The sequence below is a fragment of the Suncus etruscus genome, chromosome 3 (assembly GCF_024139225.1).
Source record: "Suncus etruscus isolate mSunEtr1 chromosome 3, mSunEtr1.pri.cur, whole genome shotgun sequence".
NCBI lineage: Eukaryota > Metazoa > Chordata > Mammalia > Eulipotyphla > Soricidae > Suncus > Suncus etruscus.
Genome location: NC_064850.1, coordinates 138,515,257 through 138,539,632, shown reverse-complemented (window position 1 = coordinate 138,539,632; position 24,376 = coordinate 138,515,257). Strand labels below are relative to the sequence as shown.

Below are 24,376 nucleotides of genomic sequence, written 5' to 3'. Positions count from 1 at the left end.
GTAAATTTCTATGACCGTAAATTTGGAAATAGATTATCAGATATGACAACAAGACAAGTAAAAGGAAAAGATACAAAAAATTAATCCAAACAATAGTCAAAATTTTAAACTTTTGAGTCAGTATGTATTTCAAATAGTGAACTACCTGCCTTGTATATAATTTACGAGGTCCTTGGCCATGAGAAAAGAAAAAGTTTCAGAGCTTTTATGCTTCAAAAGACAACATAAAGAAACTTAATACCAACTATAGATGAGAGAAAATATTTTAAAATTCTTTATCTAAGGAACTTGTATCTAGAATATATATTTTTATAACTCAATGTAAAGAAGATAAATATGCCAATAAATATGGACACAGATTGATATAGAATTAGTACAGAAAAAAAGAATCAAAGGAGAGAAAGAAGTAAACAAAGAAAGAGGAAACAGGGAGAGAAAAGTGAGAAAGGAAAAAAAGAAGAGAAACTGAAATATTGAGGGGTTGAAGCAGTGGCACAAGTGGTAAGGCGTCTGCCTTGCCTGGTCTACCCTAGGAAGGAGAGCGGTTCGATCCCTTGGTGTCCCATATGGTCCCCCAACCCAGGAGCGATTTCTGAGAGCATAGCCAGGATAACCCCTGAGTGTCACCAGGTGTGGCCCAAAAACAAACAAACAAACAAAAAAAGAAAATGAAATATTGAAAAAAAATCATATAGTTCAATTTGGGTCAAAAAACCATATAAACCCAGGGACCGGTGAGGTGGCACTAGAGGTAAGGTGTCTGTCTTGCAAGCCAAGGAAAGACCACTGTTCAATCCTCCGGCGTCCCACACGGTCCCCCCAAGCCAGGGGCTATTTCTGACACTTAGCCAGGAGTAACCCCTGAGCATCAAATAGGTGTGGCCCGAAAAACCAAAAACCAAAAAAAAACATATAAACCCAGAATTGAAAAAGTCTAAGGTACTAACTCTGATTTATTTCTTAGATCAGTCTCAAGATATTTGGGTTCCTCCACAAAGCAGGCTAATTCTAGGTCTGATTTCCCTGAAGGTTTAAATATATAGAACAATTCTTGAATTGTTCAGAACTACTTAGAATCAGGCCACTTCACAAATCAATTCAGCACATATTAATTTAAAGTTTCCTGGACTTTATTTCTTAGTGAACCTTACATCTACAGCTACCTGTCTACAGAATGCTAGCATTTGAAATGGTTACAGGTAAGAAGCTTAAACAAAACAGAAGAGACACTCCGCCACTTCACTGTCCCACTAATTGTTGGCAATGATGCTGTCTTACTCTGCAGATAGATGAAGACAAACATAAAGTGAAGCTAAGTGATTCTGCCATGTCCTGGCTATAACTCTAACTTCTTGATATTTAATTTATATTTCTTGAATAACAGTTTTCATAACTGTTATAAGGGTTAAACTCACCAAGCACCCAAGAGAGCAGGATCAGTCATTCAGATTTATACATAGTCAGAGCTATAAGCCTCTCTGAGAGTGGGAGAAGAATAGCTGTACATTGCTGCATATACTTGAATATAAGCTGACCCCTCCCCAATTTTACCCTAAAAACTGGGAAAATTTAGTGACTCAAGTATAAGCCAGGTGGAAAATGCAGCAGCCACTGGTAAATTTCAAAAATAAAAATATATACCCAAAACAAGTACAATAATTGAGGAATCAGTTGGTTAAATGTTTTTCAATATTTGGGGCCAGAGAGATAGTATGGAGGTAAGGCGTTTGCCTTGCATGCAGAAGGACGGAGGTTTGAATCCTGGCATCCCATATGGTCCCCAGAGCCTGCCAGGAGCAGCTTCTGAGTGTAGAGCCAGGAGTAACCCCTGAGCTGCCGGGTGTGACCCCCCAAAAATGTTTTTCAATATTTATTGCTAAAGAAAAGCTGTCAACTAGCAACAATAACTTTAAAACTATAAAGTGCAGAAAACTGTAGATTAACAGGAAATCAAACTAAATCACAAAGGTTAAAATCCTTCAAAACTTTATTCCTCTTCCTCATCATCATCTGTATGTCCAAACAGAGCTTCAGCTGTATCTGATGTGAGGGTATCAGCATAAACATTGTCATTATCACTGAGTTCACAGATATTATCATCACTGCTGTTGGTCTCATGCAAAGCGCAGAATATTGTGGGTTAAATAGTTCAGTGGCATCCAGTGCAGTTCAGGCACCTACCTCTTCAGCTCAGCCTCGACTAGTGGACCGAGCTAAAGCACTGCCCACTCCAGCAGACAGCAGAAGATGACTGGAGACTACATGCACTGGATTCAGTGCGCATGTACCAAATCAAAAGTTGAGTTCGGATTTTTCGGCACAAATTTTGTGCCGGAAAAACTTGGCTTATAGTCGAGTATAAACAGTAATTCCTAAGTGCAGACAGGAATAACCCCTAAGCATCACCAGGTGTGACCCCCCCCCAAAAAAAAAGGGTTCCAGTGAGTTTGCATTACAACATGGAGTGAGACTCCTTTTCTCAGATTCTACAAAAAACTGAGACGCTCTTCTCAATTCTACAAAAAAAGTAGTGAGACACTCATCTCAGATTCTACAAAAAATGATTAAAACACAAGAGATTCAACGTTGTGTAGTCTCATCACCTGTATAGCCTCATCCTCAGAAATGACCCTATCGTCTCACTTTCAGAAAGACTGGCTTAAATTCCTATATTAAAGTTTCTTTTAACTTTCCTTGGTCTAATTCAGTACTCTGGTTTTATCTTTCTCAGCCTTCAAGGAATTCTTTCACAGGGAGAAACACCTCTCATTTCCTCCCCTCACCTCAGTTTCTCTTCTTGGTTGAGGGTCCTTTTATACTTTAAAACTATTAAGTCCAAGGTGCTTTTGCTTATGAACCTATTACCTACTAACTTTCTCTCAATTTGAACTTAGATGAATAAACTAAAATTTTTAATCTAAGTTTTTTAATCAACTAGAATCATTTAAAAATAACGGCACTTAAGAGTGTTTGCCTTGCATGCAGCTGACCCGTGATGGACACAGTTTCAATTCCAGCATCCCATATGATCCCCTGAGCCAACCAGAGCGATTTCTGAGTGCAAAATCAGGAGTAACCCCTGAGCACCACCAGGTGTGGCCCCAAATCAAAATAAAAAAAAATGGCGGGCTGGAGAGATAGCATGGAGGTAAGGCATTTGCCTTTCATGCAGAAGGTCATTGATTCAAACCCCAGCATTCCATCTGGTCCCCAGAGCCTGCCAGGAGCAATTTCTGAACGTGGAGCCAGGAGTAATCCCTGAGAAATGCTGGATGTGACTCAAAAACAAAACAAACATACAAAACAAACAAACAAATGAATAAATAAATAAATGGCTTTGGGCCGGAGTAATAGAACAGTGGTAAGGGGTTTGCCTAATACACGGCTGACCAAGGACTGACCTCAGTTCGATCCCCCGAAGTCCCATATGGTCCCCCAAGCCAGGAGCAATTTCTGAGTGCATAGCCAGTAGTAAATCCCTTAGCATCACCGGTGTGGCCCCACCCCCCAAAAAACCCAAATATACACACACAAAATTATGCAGACCAGAAATATAGATAATTTGCTTCCCATGTAAAAGGCACTGATTTTAGCCCTCAAAATCACTAAACACAATTTTTTTGGGGGGCCACACCCGTTGATGCTCAGGGGTTACTCCTGGCTATGCGCTCAGAAGTTGCTCCTGGCTTGGGGGACCATATGGGACACCGGGGGATCGAACCACGGTCCGTCCAAGGCTAGCGCAGGCAAGGCAGGCACCTTACCTCTTGCGCCACCGCCCGGCCCCTAAACACAATTTTAAAATATGTAACAACATTAATATAGGTAACACTTTTAGAAAAAAATTAAATAGAGGAGTCAGAGAGATAGCACAGTGGTAGGGCATTTGACTTGCACACAGCCAACCCAGAACCAACAGTTGTTTGAATCTCGGCATCCAATATGGTCCCCCATGCCAGCCAGGAGTGATTTCTGAGAGCAGAGCCAGAAGTAACCCCTGTGCGCCTCAGGGTGTGACCCAAAAACAAAAAATAAATAAAAATAAATATAACTTAATTAAGAATAATGGCTAAGAATAATGGTATTGTTTTGCATGCTTCCAATAGTTAAAGGCTTGGTTTAATAAAAAGCTAGCCTGGGGCCGGGAAGGTAGCACTAGAGGTAAGGTGTCGGCCTTGCCAGCGATAGCATAAGACGGACCATGGTTCGATCCCGTGGCATCCCATATGATCCCCCCCAAGCCAGGGGCGATTTCTGAGCCCATAGCCAGGAGTAACCTCTGAACGTCAAACGGGTGTGGCCCAAAAACCAAAATAAATAAATAAATAAATAAATATATAAATAAATAAATAAATAAAAAGCTAGCCTGAGCAGTAAAAGCAACAGCAATAATGTCTTAGTATTATTTCAAAATTAGTTTGTCCTTGAAAGGATCCTAGGAGTTCTAGTCCAAAGAAATTAAGATTCTGGATCAAACAACTCAAGGGTTAGAGTACATGCTTTGCCTGTGGGGAGACCTGATCTCTGCTTTCAGGGGCCCTCAAGTCTGCTGGAGGTGGTCCCTTGTCCAAGGCCCCGTCCCCTCATTCCTAAAATTAAGAGCTGAATTCAAAATTAAGAATATGTCTCTAAAAAAAAAAAAAAAAGAATACATCTCTGGTTCTCTCTCTCTCTCTCTTACTTTCTCTCTCTCTGACACACACACACTGAATTCAAAATTTAAAATTCAAAATACATCTCTAGTTCTCTCTCTCTGACACACACACACACACACACACACACACCCCTTAATAAAACTATTTTACTTCACTATTTGTTTTTTCCTGAAGTTTTTTTCTATGATATACACAATCCAGAAAATCCAAGCGAGGTAAGGACTGACTTAACCTTTTACCACAAAGAGGAAAAAAAACCTTGCCTCATCAGCCTGAGAACATTTGACCCTGAAAATCCAAGTAGTAAGGGCCAGCTCACACACCACACTGACCACCATGCAGCTTGCCAAGGTTCAGGGACAGAATGGTAAAGGAGCTTCAGCAGACATTCATCAGTCTGCACTCTGCACTCACTTCACCCAGCAACACTCTGAGCTACCAAGGAATCAGCTAACACTCTTAAAATGGCTCCTTTTTCCACTCTATGTCTTCCTTGCACTCACCAACTAATTTTTGGGTGGCCCACCAGGAATAACTGAAACAACCCCAATGACAATATTTTGGAAAGCCAGTCACCGACAACAAAGCCATGATGATTTCATAACAATATAACATAATTAGACAGAATGAGATTTAAAATTACATCTTGTGAGAAAAAAAGTCTTCATATTTCATTATCTAAAGCAATGAATGCTGACTCATATAAAACATTGGCAAACGCATAGCTATTAACATTATAAACCATGTTACCTCAATAATAGTTTTAAATGTTAAAAAAATTTCACATATATTATCTTTAACACTTCACAACACCCAAGATTAAAAGGGACTATAACATTTTACAGATTAAAAACTACAAGAGAGGGGCTGGCGTGGTGGTGCTAGAGGTAAGGTGTCTGCCTTGCCAGAACTAGCCTAGGATGACCTCGGTTCAATCCCCCGGCATCCCATATGGTCCCTCAAGCCAGGAACGACTTCTGAGTGCATAGCCTGGAGTAACCCCTGAGCGTCACAGGGTGTGGCCCAAACCAAAAAAAAAAAAAAAAACAAAAAAAACAAAAACTACAAGAGAGAAAGTACCATTTACTCAAAATTGTGTAGTCTAAAAGATATACCTCAGAAACCAAAGAGAACTCAGATCTAAAAACCCAATCAAATCCCACTCTCTTATATCATCCTAAAGAGCACAAAAAACTTCTCACAACATAAAAGTAAGTCTGACTATTTTTTAAAGCTCTTTGAAAACCATTATCTAATTTCAAAGTTAAATAGAACCTTTGGCTGAATTGTACAACTTCTGAAATCAAAAGTACATTTTTGCTTATCATGTGAAAATTTTGTATTTAAAATAGCTTATATTTTGCTTAAAATAAGTTAAAATCTACTGACACCTACAAAAATACACATATAAAAATGAAAGATAATCAAATATTATATTTAGTCATTGCCATTAACAAAAGACCACACAGACATAACCCATAGGTGCTACTAGCAAAGAACACAGAAAAATCTGTGAAGATTACTTAAATTTTACAACCAGAATTTTAATGCAAGTTATTAAAAATTAGCCATTTTACACAGAAACTGCGTATACTCCATTTTTAGCTTCACTAAAACTAATTACATGTCCCTTTCCCCTAAACCAATTAGCTCAAAAATGTCCTTACATTTAAAATGAATTATTATAGTAAAGCAGATTTTGAAAAGTGAGCATGAACGATTACTAGGAGTACTGAGTGTTCCTACTAAGTACTCCTACTTAATTCAAATCCACATATAATAACATAGAAATAATCTTAAACTAATTTTTGTAACACTAACATATACTAACATAGAGATTTTTTTCTTCCTAAATCTGAAAGACATAAACTGCTTTCCGTATATCTTTACAGAAGAACAAGAACATTAAATGAGATCATTTTGTCTTCAAACTAGTCTTAATAGGACTATAAAGCTGATTTATTAAAAAAATATGTGAACATTTCTCTTACCTCTGTTTCTGTACAATGTGAATATCCCATTTTACCTGTAATAAAAATTCAAAAGTTACTTTCAAAGAACATTGACTTGTTATTAACATAAAAAGTAAGGCACCTACTTTGTATACAGATGACCCTGATTTGATCCCTGGCACGCCATATATCCCCCCAAACCCCACCAGAAATGATCCCTGAGCAAAATAAATAAAGATAATATAATCATATCAATGAGAGAAAACATGTTTCAAATATATTTTCTCTTACTATATTTCTTTCTCTTGAACATATAACTTGGTAAATTCTTCCAATACAGGATTACTAAAGACTAACTAGAACTGAGCAATTCTTGACTGTACCAAAATTACTACTATTTCTTTATCACTGATACATAATACCAAGGAACATATATAATTATACAGTCCTGTCAATAAAGGTGATTAAGATGTACTTCTTTAATTTAAAAACTTTGTATTGGTCTTTTCTTTTGGGCTACACACAGAACTGCTCAGACCTTACTCCTGGCTCTGTGTTCAGGGATCACTAATGGTGGAAGTTGGGGTAACTATATGGAATGCCAGGGATGAAATCTGGATTAGCTGCATGCAAGGCAAGCACTCTATCTGTTGTACTATGTCTCCATGCCCTTAAAGAGCTATTTTAAAGGAATATCATTTACTAAATTGCTTTAACAAAACAATATACACTTATAATGAATACTAAAACATGTAGTCTCTCAATTGATACTTCTTAAATTTCACTGTTCATTAGGCACAGCTAAACATTTACTGCTGCCTCTTTCCTTGCAATACTATCCTCTAACGATTCTTTCCTCTCTCTTCTACTACCTCTACAACGAGACAACAGTGATGGTCTGTGATTTTGTCTTTATTCCATATGAACCATCCTGGCAGTTCTCAAGGCTTACTCCTAGTTCCATGTTTAGGGGACCATATATGGTACTGAGCACTGAACCCGGGGCAGCTGCATATAAAACCTTAATCACTGTACTCTTTCTCTGTCCCTAGTCAATAAATTTTTGTTTGTTTGGTTGTTTTTTGAGGGGCCACACCTGGTGATGTTGAGGTTACTGCGGGCTGTGTACTCAGGAATTATTCCTGGTGGTGCTTGGAGGACCTTATGGAATACCAGAGATCAAACCCAGTTCAGCAGCATGTGCAAGGCAAACAATCTACCCTCTCTCTATTCTGATCCTGTAATATTTTGTAAATTTAGAATTTATACACCTTAGAGTCTGTGATGATATACCACTTCTTGCCTCCAATCTCTTAAAATGAAAAATAACCTTGAAAGCCATACTTTTTATGACCTAATGCCTAATGTAAACTATTGGTTGGAACTAAAATGAACCTAAAAAAGATTCTATGAACTAAAAATTACTTACAAGCAGTAACTTCAGATTATATATGGCTACATAAAATATTTATGTACATGTATTTAGTAAGTTATATATTCTTACATAAAATTATATGTTAGTTATATATTAACATACATTAACATGATGCCTGTTTGGACCATAATGCTCTTAGTAGATTATTAACCTTTACAGAAATGGTAACTGATTTAACTTGGGAAAAGTACTGGGAGAGAGAAACAACTATGAAAAGGGCATAGACTACTGTTTGGCAAACATTTACTGAGTGCCTTCTCTGAATAGAAAAAAACAAGTTAGGAGGGGAGAAGGAAGGAAAGATGGAGGGAGGGAGGAAAGGAGCAAAGGCAAGCAGGTGGAAGGAAACAGGAAGAAAAGATAAATATGGTATTGAGAAAAATTGTAAGAGTAAGCTCTTTAAAAGTAACTAAGTGTACATTTTTTTCTTTCTTTTTTTTGGGCCACACCCGGCGGTGCTCAGGGGTTACTCCTGGCTGTCTGCTCAGAAATAGCTCCTGGCAGGCACGGGGGACCATATGGGACACCCGGATTCGAACCAACCATCTTTGGTCCTGGATCGGCTGCTTGCAAGGCAAACGCCGCTGTGCTATCTCTCCGGGCCCTAAGTGTACATTTACAGTTGGCCATATGCTTGCATTTTGTTTTAGGGCCACATTCAGTAGAGGGAGGCTCCCAGCTCAGTGCCTGGAAATCTTTCTCAAAGGTGCTGGGGGAGGGGGGCACAGTGTGCTGAAGATCAAACCCAGGGCTCCTATGTACAAAGCATGCATTCATCCTTAACAAACTGTCTCCCCACCGTAGTGGGCAGCATTCTTACGGTATAGATAATTGAAAAGAAATCCAGAATTTTATTTAGTAAGACTTTTGTTGGTAGTTGAGTCATGAAAAATTCTAAAACTGCATGGAGTATAGTGCTGGACAAATGAGTAAATAAATTGATGCTGCCAGGGCTCACCATTTCCACTGTGGGAAGAAAACAGAAACAAACATAATTTGTAGAAAGGACAGAGTCTGTGGTGGACAACTAGATCTAGAGCTCCCACACAGCTTTGAAAACACACATTTCTTAGCCATGTTCCCCAAAGGAAGGAGAAGAGGAATAGCCTCATTTGCAATTATTTCTGGGGAATTGGCTGACTCCAGTACTACATCAACAGGACTAGCTAAAAAAATGAATTCGGGGAGAAGAAATGAATGGCACCTGAATGTTTTCCAAGTTCTCAAAGACTTGGATGTTGAGCCAGGAAGAACACACAGGAGCGAGGGGGGCATTTGGCTAATGTAGAGGATCCACTTCATCCCTAACACCTCATCCCCCAATCTCATCATCATTGAGAATAGCCCTACAGGCCCCTGAGTCTGGTGTGGCCCTGTGGACCACTGACACATCGGGGCCTACACACATCACATCCTCAGGCCCCAGCATAAATCATCTAGCCTGTTTGGGTGAATATCACCAAGAGTGATCCCCAGGTCCTCTGAGCTTCCCCTTCAAAAAGACAAACACGGGGGGGGGGGTGCGAGGGAGGGAGGGAAGGAGAGAGGGAGGAAGGGAGGGAGAGAGAGAGGAGAGAGAGAAAGAGAGAGAGAGGAGAGAGAGAGACAGAGAGAGAGAGAGAGAGAGAGAGAGAGAGAGAGAGAGAGAGAGAAAGAAGACAAACCCAAACAACAGCATTAATTTTTCAAAACTTGCCAGCTGTGAGCAGTTTTTACGTTAGTACTAGAAAGGGGAAAAACAGTGAAGAAGCAGATTTAGGGACTGGAATGTATTCAATAGCTAAATCTCCAGCCTTGCAAGCATGAGGCTGTTGAATTCATCCTCACTGCAGCCTGCATGTACCTAGCCTGATGCTGGCATCACTGTGGTCTGTGATCCCCAGTACACAAAGTCCTGGAGGAAGGAAGCCAAACAAGCAGAAATGTAGCAATTAAGCAATTCTGCAGCCTAAGCACATCTGTATTGCTACAACTTCATGCTTAGTTTTTCACCACATCATAGCATGGAATGTGAAAAGCCTATACATTAGTTTGCTTTTTCTGAATCAAAAGTTAGGACACTGAGGGGCTGGAGCAAAAGCAAAGTGGGTAGGGTGTTTGCCTTGCACGTGGCTGACCCGGGACAGATCTGGGTTCGATTCCCCAACATCCCACATGGTCCCCCAAGCCTGCCAGGAGCAATTTCTGAGTGCAGAGCCAAGAGTAACCTCTGAGGGCCACCGGGTGAGTCCCCCACCCCCCAAAAAAAAGTTAGGACACTGAAACTTCACTATTATTTAATTATATCCATTTTCCCCAACAAAATAATTCTTTCATTTACCAGTTACAATTTATATTAATAAAAATATATTATTTTGCAGAATTTTCTTTTTATTTTGGTGGATAAAGCTCCAAACCAATACACAGGTTGAGAACTACTAGTGGATTCAGGGGAATCCTGAATCAGGGGCACCCCAACCCACCCCCGTGGAACCTGCAAAGATCTATCTGTTGATACTCAGAGGAGTCATGCAATGCAGAAGATTGTTATCCTGGCTTCATGCACTAACCTACATACTATCCATATAAAATTCTTGACCCCAAGATTTTCTTTTCTTTTTTTTTAAGGAAAAAAACACATGTTCCTAGAGACAATTTTTTTAGCATGTTCTGCAAATTAATAAAAATATTTAGATTCTTATCATTGATTACCAGTTCTCCCAAAGCATAAAAAACTTTCTTGTTTTGCTTGTGAACTTCCCAATTTTTCATTAAAGCAGCACTGCATTATGACATTATGTAAGTCTCAGGTGTGCCTCAGTGAAATCCACTGTGCGCACAGACTACATTAGTCCAACAATGAAAATCCAATCCCTCACCATATATGACATATATGTTGAGATATATTATATATATATGACATATATTATATTATATGTATTCCCTCTGTCTTCTCTCCCTCGTTCCCCTGTAAATGCTAATTGGTCTTTTATTGTATTCATTTAGTTCATCTATTTTCTCACTAAACCACATACAAGTGAAATCATATATTGATTGTATCAAGTTACATTTTTAATGAAAAAATTCTAAGCCAGGGGCCAGAGTAATAGCATAGTGGAAGGGCATTCATCTTGTATGACCCAGGATGGACCCGGGTTAGATTCTGGCATCCCAGATAGTCATGAGAGCCTGCCAGGAGCAATTTCTGAGCGTAGAGCCAGGAGTAACCCCTGAGCACCGCTGGGTGTGGCCCAAAAACCACACACAAAAAAATGCTATGCCACTGATAAAAAAAATATATAAAGGATACTTTTATTTTGGTTGTTAAATTATCAAACCATTTTTCTGTGTCATATGATGTCGTAAGTGTAACTGCCCAGTAATTAAGAAGAATTTTGGGGGCTGGAGAGATAGTAAAGTCTTGCACACAGCCAACCTAGTTTTGGTCCCTGGCATACCATATACTTCCTGAGCTCTCTAGGATTCCTGAGTACAGAATCAAGCAAGAGTAATCCCCGAGCACCACCAGCTGTGGCCCAAAATAAAAAAAAAAAAATGGGAAGGAGAAGGAGGAGAAGAAAGAAGAGGACAAAGAGAAGGAGGAACAGGAGGAGAAAGACGAGGAGGAAGAGGAAAAAGAGGGGGAGGAGGAGGCAGCAACAGCAGCAGCTGCTGGATTTCGGCACCAAAAAAAAAAAAGTATACTTGTTGGGTGATAGAAATAGATCAATAGGCTGGAGTTCAATCCCTAGCATTGCATATGTTTCCTGAGCACCACACCATTAGTGACCCCAAGCACTGTGACAGAAATAGATTCTAAGAACCAGGTGTGAAAAAAGAAAATAAGAAAATTAGTATATCTGCTAACCAAAGATTACATGTCTCATCAAGTTTCCCTTTTGCCTTGGTTGTCAGGAGAAATTAAATAAAAATTAATGTATCATTACTGTAACAGTGCTAGTGCTATTGTATTTTCTTCAGATCTGTAAATGTTTAAGCAAAAGTTTATTTAAATAAGCCTTTCTCTTAGATGCCTTGGTAATGCCACGTAGTAGAATATTAAAGAACATGCCTTAAGAACTGGAAAATGAGGTTGTTTCATCACTTCTTAATACAAAATAACATAGTTTCAATTTTTTGATTTTTCATCTACAGAAAGGTCAATAATACCTATCTCGCAGGGTTAGTGAAAATTAGAAGGAAAAAGTATTTCTAAGGGCTCTTAAGAGCAAGATGCCTACTATAGGGGTTCAGTACCCGGTGGCTGTCTTGTCACCACTAATCTTTGGAAAAGAGACAGGATGTAGATATGTTAAAACGAAGTCCTAAGTAATACTGTCATAAATTACTCTTCAAAAAATTTTTTTGGTTGTTTTTGGGCCACACCTAGGAATGCTAGAGATTACTCCTGGTGGTACTCAGGAAACCATATAGGATAACAGGGACTGAACCCAGGTCTGAGGCATACAAGGCAAGTACTCTACCCTCTATACCAGAGATGGCAAACACGAGGCTCTCGAGCCGCATGCGGCTCCCGGCCAAAATGAATGCAGCTCTTTGCCTCTTATCATTATTTTGTATATTGTGGCTCTTTGCCAAGTTTGGATTTTGTTCTGCTGCTTCTGAGGAAGGACCTCTGAGGAGAGATCTCCGAGCGCGTAGTCCCACCCCAGGCTGCGCCATCCTGTCTCCCATCCCTCGGAAATAACTGCACGGGCCAGCAAGGGGGGTGGGGGGGACCCGTGTGCCACATGTTGGGTCACATCTTGCTGTTAGTTCTTAGTGTGGAGGACGCAGCACACCCTCACCATCACTGCAGGATTTTGAGCCTCACTCAAAATGGCAAAATGCAATATGTGTTTAATATATTGTTGTTAAAATACATATATATATATTATTGTTAAAATTAGATGCTTTTGTGTGAGTGTTTGCCTATTTTGGCAGGTCACTGCGTGGTGTGGCTCTCTGACTCTCACAGTTTAAAATTTTGGCTCTTTGTGTCAAACTTGTTCGCCACCCCAGCTCTATACTATTATTCTGGCCCCACTCTTGAAAAATGTGTATGTTTGTTTGTTTGTTTGTTTGAGGGCCTCACCTTGTGATGCATAGGGATTATTACTGGCATTGCACTTACAATTATTCCTGGAGGCGCTCAGGAGACCATATGGGATGCTGGGGATCAAACTTAGCTCAGTCATGTGTCAGGCAAGTACCCAACCCTCCAGTCCTCTGTCTTGAAATTTTTTATGATAAATGTTCTATAGGAAAATCAAATAAGAATTGTTGTTGACTTGGATAATAACTAAAATTTATAAAACAGAATTTTACATTTTTATTTATATTTTGGGGCGGCCATACTTGGCACTCGGGTTTTATTCCTGCTTCTGCATTCAGAAATCACTCATGGCAGACTCAGGGGATCATATGGGATGCCAGGGATCAAATCCAGGTTGGCCACATGCAAGGCAAATGTCCTCCACAGCCCCCAGAATATGAAACTTTAAAAGAAAGTAAGGGATCAGAGAAATGCAATGGATAAGGTATTTGTTTTACATGTAGCAGATGGACTCAATCCCTAACACTCCATATGGTCCTTGAGCACAGAATCAGGAGTAAACCCTGAGGACGAGTGGATGTGGTCCCAAAACCAAAAAGAAAAAATAAATTTAAAGAGTAAAAAAATGGGGGCCGGAGAGGTGGCGCTAGAGGTAAGGTGTCTGCCTTCCAAGCGCTAGCCAAGGAAGGACCGCGGTTTGATCCCCTGGCGTCCCACATGGTACCCCCAAGCCAGGGGCAATTTCTGAGCGCATAGCCAGGAGTAACCCCTGAGCATCAAACGGGTGTGGCCCAAAAAACAAAAACAAAAAAATAGGAAAACAAATGGAGGCTGAAGTGATAGAAGATCAGGTAGGGTATTTGCCTTGCATGTAGCTGACCCAGGTTCAATCCCTGGTATCCTATATGGTCCTCTAAGCACTGCCAAGAATGATCCCTGAGCTCAGTTAGGTGTCGCCGCCCAAACAAACAAAAATTAGTACTATTTTAAAAAGTGTAGATAATCATATGCAGAATTGTTGTAAAATTTAACTTACTTTATACTGTTCATAAATATATTTAAAAAGTCACTATTTAGGCACCGGAGAGATGGCATGGAGGTAAAGCATTTGCCATGCATGCAGAAGGATGGTGGTTCGAATCCCGGCACCCCATATGGTCCCCCGAGCCTGCCAGAAGTGATTTCTGAGTGTAAAGCCAAGAGTAACTAACCCCTGAGTGCTTCTGGGTGTGACTCAAAAATCAAAAAAAAAAAAAGTCACTATTCAGACGATAGCACAGTGAGGAGGGTATTTGTCTTGCATGCAGCTGACTAGGGTTCAATCCCTAGCATCTCATATGGTCCCACTGTCAGAAGTGATGCCTCAGCACCACTGGGTGTGATGCAAAACCAACAACAAAAAAATCACTACCTAAGACTGAAGAGCTGGTAACAGTGGGTGGATAAGATGTGTACCTTGCATGAGGTCAGTACTTGTGCTATCCCAGAACCACATATGGTTTCCTGAGTATTGCATAGTGATTCCAAAGCATAGATCAGGAGTTAGTTAATGTTGAGCACAGTCAGTCATGGCCAAATCAAAAATCACTTTCTGTATTCTATACCTCTTTCCAGGCCTAATAGTACCTTTTCTGCCTCATGTGATGGTGTCCTGGATAACAATATTCCAAATACCAAAAGTTGTAGCTGAACAATGGCATAAGCCAAGGTACTACACTAAGTGTATTTTCGAATTATTACTAAAAACGAAAAATTTTTAAAAATCAAAGATTGGGGATGGAGAGATAGCATGGAGATAAGGCAGTTGCCTTACATGCAGAAGGTCAGTGGTTCAAATTCCGGTATCCCATATGGTCCCCTGAGGCTGTCAGTAGCGAATTCTGAGTGTAGAGCCAGGAGTAACCCCTGAGCGCTGCCGGGTGTGACCCAGAAACCAAAAATAAATAAATAAATAAAATCATAGAGATTGTAGCTGGAGTGATATCCCAGCAGCAAAGCATTTGCTTTGCACGCAGCCAACCCGAATGGACTCAGGTTTGGTTCCCATCATCCCATATGGTTCCCAGAGCCTGCCAGGAGCGATTTTTGAGCAAAGAGACAGGAGTGACCCCTGAGTGCCGCTGTCACTGGTGTGGTCCAAAAACAAAACAAACAAAATAAATCGTAGAGATTGCTATATCTCTACAAAGTACAAGGATACTATTTTCAATTCCCATTGAAACAATTCCCATTGAGTCAAACAATAGCCACCACCAATATTGTCACACTCTCATTTCCAGAACCTGGGACATGCTACTTTATGTTTCTTTACACAGCAAAGGGATTTTGCAACTGCAATTACTGTATGGACATTGAGATGGCAAGTTTGTCCTGGTTTATTCAGGTGGGCCCAAAGCAATCACAGGGTCTGCTTAAAACAGATATGAGAGTAACAGAGGGAGATGGAAGCATGGAAGATGAGACTGGAATGATGTCACTACAAGAAGTGGGGGAGAACAGGGGCCAGAGAGATAGCATAGAGAAAGGGTGTTTGCTTTGCATGCAGAAGGACGGTGGTTCAAATCACGGCATCTCACATGGTTCCCCGTGCCTGCCAGGAGTGATTTCTGAGCATAGAGCCAGGTGAGTGCTGCCAGGTGTGACCCAAAAAAACAAACAAACAAAATAGAACGGGGGAACAAAACAAGGAATGTGAGAGTTCAATAAATAATGAAAGTGAGGAAGCAGTTTCTTCTGCAGCCCCCAGCAAAAGACATTCCTGCCAAGCCCCTGATTATATGTATAAGAACAAGTTTTAGACCTCTCACTCTCACACATGTAAGAAGACGTTTATGTTGCGTGAAGTCACAGAATGAGTGGTGATTTGATTCAGACCACAAATGCATAAAGTCAGAACAACATGACACTCTCACCCTCACAAAGATGACCTTGGGGCTAGCCAGTGCAGTCTAATCCTGTCAAGAACCCCCACACTGTAAGAACTCACCCTTGAAACCATAGCAGTAGAGCACATATGAGATCAAGGCCAGACTTTGGGGTTTGAATCTCAGGTGGGCTACAGCAAAAAGTGTACGCTTTACTTCTGTTTCCTATTCGTCAAGTGGAAGAACAACAGTGTTTCATAAGGTTGTTGCACGGCATCAAAGTAATGACCAAAGTAAATTGTGTGGTCGTGACCTGTCTGAAACTAGCACTTAATAAATAATAGCACTGTTATTAAGTTTTGAGCTTCTCTACAAGAAGAAAACAAATCTCAAAGATTCTTCTCTTCTTTTTTTTTTTTTTTTTGGGGGGGTCACACCCGGCAGTGCTCAGGGGTTATTTCTGGCTCCAGGCTCAGAAATTGCTCCTGGCAGGCACAGGGGACCATATGGGGCGCCGGGATTCGAACCGATGACCTCCTGCATGAAAGGCAAATGCCTTACCTCCATGCTATCTCTCCGGCCCTGATTCTTCTCTTCTAAATCCAAAAAGCAGTGCACTGTATCCCTCAACTTGGCAGACAGACAATGATGCAAAGCCCATCATCACACAGAATGGAGCCTACAGGAAATACAGGTGACACTTCCTCAGCTTGCTCAACTTTTCTGCAGATAAAGAACTCACAGACACTTAGGTCCTCCTCCTCTTTTATTTCCAGGGGCCATCTTTTACTGCCACCCCATATTGTCTCTCTGAACAACCAGGAGTGAACCCCGAGCAACACTGGATGTGACCCCAAAACAAAACAAAATAAAATTTGAATGAGTAAAAAAATTTAACAGAGGGGGTTGGAGTGATAGCACAGTGGTACGACATTTGCCTTGCACTCAGCTGACCCAGGATGGACCTAGGTTCGATCCCTGGCATCCCATATGGTCCCCCAAGCCAGGTTCTGAGCACATAGCCCTGAGCGTCACCGGATGTGGCCCAAAAACAAACAAACAAAAATAAAATAAAATAAAATTAAGTGGGCTGGAGCAATAGTATAGCAGCAAGGGAGTTTGCATTGCATTGCAGCCAACCTGAGTTTGTTCCCAGGCATCCATTATGGTCCTGTGAGCCCACCATGGGTGATTCCTGAGCATAGAACCAGAAATATGCCCTGAGCACATCCGGGTGTGACCCCCCCCCAAAAAAGTTAAAGGATAAAATAAAACAAAATGAGAGCCAGAATGATAGTACAGGAGGTAAAGCAAGGTGTTGTCTTGCTAAATTGAATTCAATCCCCATCATCCCTATGGTTTCCCGAGTACTGCTAGGAGTGATTCCTGAGTATAAAGCCAAAAGTAACGCCTGAGCATTTACTTATTTGAAGGGTTTGGGTTTGACACAAAACCCAAAAATATATTTCTTTTTTGGGGGGCCACACCCATTTGATGCTCAGGGGTTACTCCTGGCTAAGCGCTCAGAAATTGCCCCTGCCTTGGGGGGACCATCTGGGATGCCGGGGATCAAACCGCGGTCCTTCCTTGGCTGGCGCTTGCAAGGCAGACACCTTACCTCTAGTGCCACCTCTCCGGCCCCAAAAAATATATTTCTAAAAATTAAAAAAAAAATTAGTGGAATGAATGACTAAAGGACTAATTTAGGTCATTATCATTTTCATCTCACTATTCTGAATTCTGGTTGCAACCTTATTTAGATGATCTGACGATTTTCTCGAGGAGGTGGGAGAGACTGAGAGGGAGAAAGATGGGTCATACCTAGTAGCATTTAGGGCTTATTCCTGGATCTTTGCTCAGGGATCAATCCTTGTGGTACACAGGGGACTATTTGCAGAGCCAGAGATCAAACAAAGATTGGCTGTATGCCAGGCAAGTGTCTTAACCCCATCCTATCTCTTCAATTCTGTGGCAAGACTCCAAACTTAAGAAAAATGCTATTTTTAGTGGATCTATGCTGAACACCTCTGTCAGAAATGTATTAAACTAAAGGCATCCTTCCAAACATCACTGAACAATTTTCAAGGTATCTATGCCAAATCCACCAGGACAATGAGCTTTTAAATTCTTATTCTTTAGGGTATTTTTGGGGGGAGAGGGCATATCTGGCAGTGTTCAGGGGTTCCTCCTAGCTCTGCATCAACAATCACTCCTGGTTGGCTCAGGAGACCATACATATAGGTCCAGTGATGGAACCCAGGTTGACTACATGCCAGGCAAATGCCTTACCCACTGTACTCTTACCCTGCTCTTTTAAATTTTAAGGAAATTAGGGCTGGAGTGATAGTACAGTGGTAGGGTGTTTGCATGAGGTAGGTCCTTGCATGAGGACGATTGGGACGGACCCAGTTCGATCCCCATATCCTCTCTGGTCCCTGAACCTGCCAGGAGCAATTTGTGAGTGCAAAGCCAGGAGAAGCCCCTGAGCACCACCGGGTGTGGCCCTACAAAAACATACATACATAAATAAACAAACAAATATTTTCAACATCTCGGGGGCTGGAGTAATAGCACGGTGGTAGGGTATTTGCCTTGCATGCTTCACACCTGGGACCAACCGACTGACAAACCAACCCAACCAAGTTTGATCCCCGGCATCCCATATGGTTCCCTGAGTTTGCCAGGAGCAACCTCTGAGTGCCTTAGGGTGTGCCCCTCAAAAAAAAGAAAAAAAAAAACAAACAAAAATCTTATTATTACTGTTACTTTCTTTTTCTTCCTATTCAGTAACCTTAATTAAGGTTGTGTTCTCTCATAGAATAATCATTAAATATTTTTCACTGAAAAATATTTCGTTCTTATCATAACATTCTCAACAAAACTTAAAATATATATGTATGTAACTTAGCAACAATCAAAATGTATAACAAATAGTGAAAGATCTCTTGTGCCAATGCTAAATCAATAAAGTGACTGTCTAGAATGCTATCCTGTCTGGAGAAAGTACAGAGAGTAGAGTACTTGCCATGCATGCAGCCTGGTCCCCAGAACATCACCAAGAGCAAACCCTTAGCACAGAGGCAGGAATAGCCCTAGCCCCTAAGTCAGATGAGGCCGCAATTCCCCCACCCCAAAGTCACAAAACAGAATGCTGTCTTTGGAAGAGTGTGGACTAAGTATACTTTATAGAAATTATAGGAGGTGCTTATATTAGCAATGTCTGCCATAGAAACAAAGAAACAAAGAAACAAAGGGCCATATTTCTGACACTGATATTAGAAGATAAGGTGATAAAAATTACAGGGTTTTTTTTTGTAAACTGGATTTGTATTAAAGTTTTTTCTTTACTGTCATTACTTCAAACATTAATTCTTTAAAGTTCATGATACCTCAGAAATACATTAAGATCACATCACTATATCACTTTTCTTACTTTTCTTTCTGGCAGGGGCCGGAGCAATAGCACAGTGGTAGGGCATTTGCCTGGCACTCAGCCAAACCAGGATAGAACCCGGTTCTATTCCCAGTATCCCATATGGTCCCCCAAGCCTGCCAGCAGTGATTTGGGCACAGATGCAGAAGTAACCTCTTAGCGCTGCCAGGTATGACCCCCCCCCCAAAAAAAAAAAGAACATGGGGCCAGAGCTACAGCACAGCAGTAGGGCATTTGCTTTTCACACGGCTGATCCAGGACAGACCTTGGTTCAATCCCCAGTGTCCCATATGGTTCCCCAAGCCAGGAGTGATTTCTGAGCGCATAGCCAAGAGTAACCCCTAAGCATCACTGGGTGTGGCCCAAAAACAAACAAACAAAAAAAAACAAAACAAAAATAACAGAGGACCAAAAGATAAGGTGCCTGCCTTGCACACAACTGACCCTGACCCCAGTTCTATCACTGATATTCCATAAGGTTCTCCCAACACTGTCAGGAGTGATCCCCGAGCACGGAGTCAGTAGTATGCTCTGAGAACCACCAGATGTGGTCAAAACATAAATTTTTTTTTTTTTTGGTTTTTGGGCCACACCCAGCGGTGCTCAGGGGTTACTCCTGGTTGTCTGCTCAGAAGTAGCTCCTGGCAGGCACAGGGGGACCATATGGGACACCAGGATTCGAACCAACCACCTTTGGTCCTGGATCGGCTGCTTGCAAGGCAAACGCCGCTGTGCTATCTCTCCGGGCCCGTCAAAACATAAATTAAAAAAAAAAAAAAAAGGAGAATATGTCCCTAAGCAAAATATATGAAGAGGTGAACTAGCAGGGAAAATTCTGTGTTCTGTAATATGTGTGTGTGTGTGTGTGTGTGTGTGTGTGTGTAAGAGAGAGAGAGAGATTGAGAGAGAGAAAGAGAGAAGAGAGAGAGAAAGGGAGAAGAGAGAGAGAAAGAGAGAGAGTTACTAGCAGGTGTACAATCAGGGGGAATTTTGTACTAGCAGGTGAATATAGCAGGCCAACTAGCAAGAGCCTATTCCAACATCCTCCCATCTCGTACCAACAGAATAAGTCTGGCTCTCATTCATCCCATATAAGCCACTGTGTAGTCTCCTTAACATCTGTCTGTTTGATGTATCTGATTGTGTATGAAACCATCCTAGCCAAGAAGAATCTTGTCAGAGAAATATCTGCTCTCCTATTCTTAAACTTGAGCTTTCTTTAGAGATATAATTGCAATCCATAGCCACTTATCAAATATGTTATGTAATCCTCAATCAATTTGAGGAAAGCTGATTTAAACTATAAAAACTGCACAGATGTTTAACCTTTACTTATTTGCATTATGTGCTAATCCATAAATATGAAAGTTTTATACATGTGAAGAACACCTGTGGGTGTACCTATTTGAGACCCTGAGACCCACCCATTTCTGGGAGGGGTCTTGGGAACCGGATAGTAGGTGTAACCTTACCTGCTAGACCCTCCCATTCCTGGGAGGGGTCTGGAAAATGTTAAATAAGGCTTGGACCAAGGGAATTGGGGCCTTTTTGGCTTTTTGCCCTTTTGGCTCTTTGCCCTTTCTGCGCTGCTGTGCGCTTTGGCTTCTGGGTTTTTGTGTTCTGGTCTTTGACCAGCATGGAGCCCAAAGGGAAGATGGCTAACAGGAAATAAGATGCAGGGCTAGCAAAATATTGCTGTGCTTGAAAGGTTATGAATAGGCCACACACACGTGGTGGCTAGGGCTTGAATAAAGTTGTTGCTTCCTGACGCCTGACTGTGAGTGAGTGATTTCACCTGGGCCTGGGATTCGCCAACTGCATGGAGGTTGCAGAGCCACGTGGACTGGGATGGCACGGAGAGAAATCCACCGCCATCCAGCCCCATCGTTAATTATTTAATGCAAGAAACACCTACTGTAACATCCTAAATTATGTTTTATTATGCTTATGACTAAAATATTGTTTTTTAAAATATGAATAGAATAAAAATAATTATTAGTTACAAAGTCAGAGTAATAAAGCAGCTATTATTCCATAATTTAAATTATAAAAATTATATATGTATCAGACAATGAAATCAATCAAATTTATGACTGAATTATGTCTTAATCTTTTTTGTTTGTTTGTTTGTTTGTTTGGGCCACACCCATTTGACGCTCAGGGGTTACTCCCGGCTATAAGCTCAGAAATTGCCCCTGGCTTGGGGGGACCATATGGGACGCCAGGGGATCGAACCGCTGTCCGTCCTATGGTAGCGCTTGCAAGGCAGACACCTTACCTCTAGCGCCACCTTCCCGGCCCCTTATGTCTTAATCTTACGAGTCTTGAATGAAATTGGTTACAAGATCCGGAGGGAAGATTTTATTTACATTTTTCTTTCTTTCTTTCTTTTTTTTTGTTTGTTTTTGGTTTTGGGGCCACACCCGGTGTTGCTCAGGGGTTACTCCTGGCTGTCTGCTCAGAAATAGCTCCTAGCAGGCACAGGGGACCATATGGGACACCGGGATTCAAACCAACCACCTTTGGTCCTGGATCAGCTGCTTGCAAGGCAAATGCCGCTGTGCTATCTCTCCAGGCCCACATTTTTATTTCTTATTATTAATAAAAATATAATTTCCCTTCACTCCCAAAAGGATACAAGTGACTACAAGATACAAATAAGTGAAAAGGAAACAAATTAAAAAGTAGCAAAGACAAGTTCAAGAATTTATAATATAGGAAAATCATTAAACTACCACTGGTAGCTAAACACTGACATTCAGCTGAGCTCTCTACACTGCGGGCTGAAAAGCTGCTAGACAGTATTTATGACAACTAAGCTATAATGGGAATAAAACCTACATTTCAGATATTTTTAGCCTCAAGAATCATTTTCTGAACTTCCAAATGTATTTAAGATTGCTTTACTAGATCTCTATCAGTCTTGAAAGACTTATCTTTTTGTTTGTTTGTTTGAGGGCCACACCCAGCGTGCTCAGGGTATTTATGACTCCTGGCTATGCGCTCAGAAATCACTTCTGGCAGGCTCCCCCCTGGAGCCAGGCTCTAGGGACTGAATAACGAACCTGGGTTGACCACATGCAAGGCAAACTTCCTACTCGCTGTGCTATCACTCGGATCCTGAAATACTTACCTTTTTTTTTTTTTTAAAGAGAAAGCACAGTAAACTGTATGTCTGTACATTATTATTTTTAATATAAAATCTTTATTTAAGCACCATGATTAAAGCATGATTGTAATTGGGTTTCAGTCATAAACAGAACACCCCCCTTCACCAGTACAACATTTCCACCACCAATATACTCCCTCTCTCCTACCCCAACCCCCTGCCTGTCTTTGAAACAGGCATTCTACTTCTCTCACTCATTAAAATTGTCATGATAATTGTTAATATAGTTATTTCCCTAACTGCACTCACCACTCTGTAGTGAGTTTCATATTGTGAGCTAGTCCTTCTGGCCCTCATCTCTATTGTCTCTGGGCATTATTACAATAATGTCCTTAATTTTTCTTAAAACCCATAGATGAGTGAGACTATTCTGTGTCTATCTCTCTGCCTCTGACTTGTTTCACTCAACATAATAGATTCCATGTACATTTACATATAGGAAAATTTCATGACTTCATCTCTCCTGACAGGTACATAATATTCCATTGTGCATATGTATCAGTTTCTTTAGCCATTCATCTGTTGAAGGGCATCTTGGTTATTTCCAGAGTCTGGCTATTGTAAATAGTGCTGCAATGAATATAGGTGTGAGGAAGAGATTTCTGAATTGTATTTTTGTATTCCTAGGGTATAGCTGGATCATATGGGAGCTCAATATCCAGTTTTTTAGGAATATCCATATTGTTTTCCATAAAGACTAGACGGCATTCCCCCCAGCAGTGAATAAGAGTTCCTTTCGCTCCATAACCCTTCCAGCACGGATTGTTCTTGTTCTTTGTGATGTGTGCCAATCTCTGTGGCCTGAGATGGTACCTCATTGTTGTTTTGATTTGCATCTCCTGGATGATTAGTGATGTGTAGCATTTTTTCAAGTGTCTTTTGGCCATTTGTATTTCTTCTTTGAGGAAGTGTCTGTTCATTTCTTCTCCCCAGTTGTTGATGGGCTTAGATGTTTTATTCTTGTTAAGTTCTGTCAGTACCTTGTATATTTTTGATATTAGCCCCTTATCTGATAGGGTGTCTTTATATTAAGAGCTGACAAAATGCCCTCAACTTTCCTTTGTTTCTCACATCAATTTTTAAAGAGCTCGACAGCGATTGCTTCCATTTTCTAGAGAATCAGAGGCTTCCCTAAAGTAATCACTAAGTGCTACCAAGTATCAGAGCCAAGAGAGACATTTGCAATCAACTTAGTTCTTTCCAATTTAGTGACAATGACCAATTGATTATAACCTCCTGAAGAGCCATTGAATTTGATAGGAATCAACATAATTCCATGGGGAAAAGTTTTTGTTTTTTTTGTTTTTAAGCCAGTTTCATCTCCAGCAAATATGTCATCATCTTCTCACCCTATCCTGCCCTCAGGACTTATGTTTCATCCAAGCCCCCAGAGAGAAAATCTGAGTCTTCCAAGATTCCTTCCTCTGAGTCCAGTTCAACTCTACTTCCTAATTTATCCTCAACCTCACTCTTTCTCTCCATTCTTACTGTTCTAGTTTGGGTCTCCATCATCTCCTACCCGAACTGAAATAATACTCCCAACTGGTTCCACAACTTAAAGCCTACTAAGACGTAATGATAGTAGGAAATACCTACTGGTGTCCTTGCCCGCAGTTTTACCCAACTCAATCCCTCCTCTAAAACTCCCCCCAACTACCTTTCAAAAGGAGAGTGATCTGCTTAGATAACTTTGATGATTGAAAATGATCGCAGTTCTCCACTATCTATACAGACAAGAAATACCAACTGTGCAGTGTAGCACCAAGAAATTCTTCGTGACCTGCCAACATACCTTTCCAGCCTGTCTCATTCCCCACCACTCCCACACACATC

At 40.9% G+C, this 24,376-nt stretch overlaps 1 protein-coding gene across 3 annotated transcripts in view; it reads right to left on the bottom strand.

Moving 5' to 3' along the window:
- SPIRE1 (spire type actin nucleation factor 1) overlaps positions 1–24,376 on the bottom strand; it is a 163,778-nt gene that overhangs the window by 125,009 nt on the left and 14,393 nt on the right. For 2 of the 3 annotated variants that reach the window (XM_049770042.1, XM_049770041.1), the window contains exon 2: positions 6,647–6,681. The exons of the other annotated variant lie outside the window; for it this stretch is intronic. In XM_049770042.1, the coding sequence (XP_049625999.1) occupies positions 6,647–6,681 (35 nt within the window). The remainder of the gene's footprint in view (positions 1–6,646; positions 6,682–24,376) is intronic. 3 annotated transcript variants of the gene reach the window in all.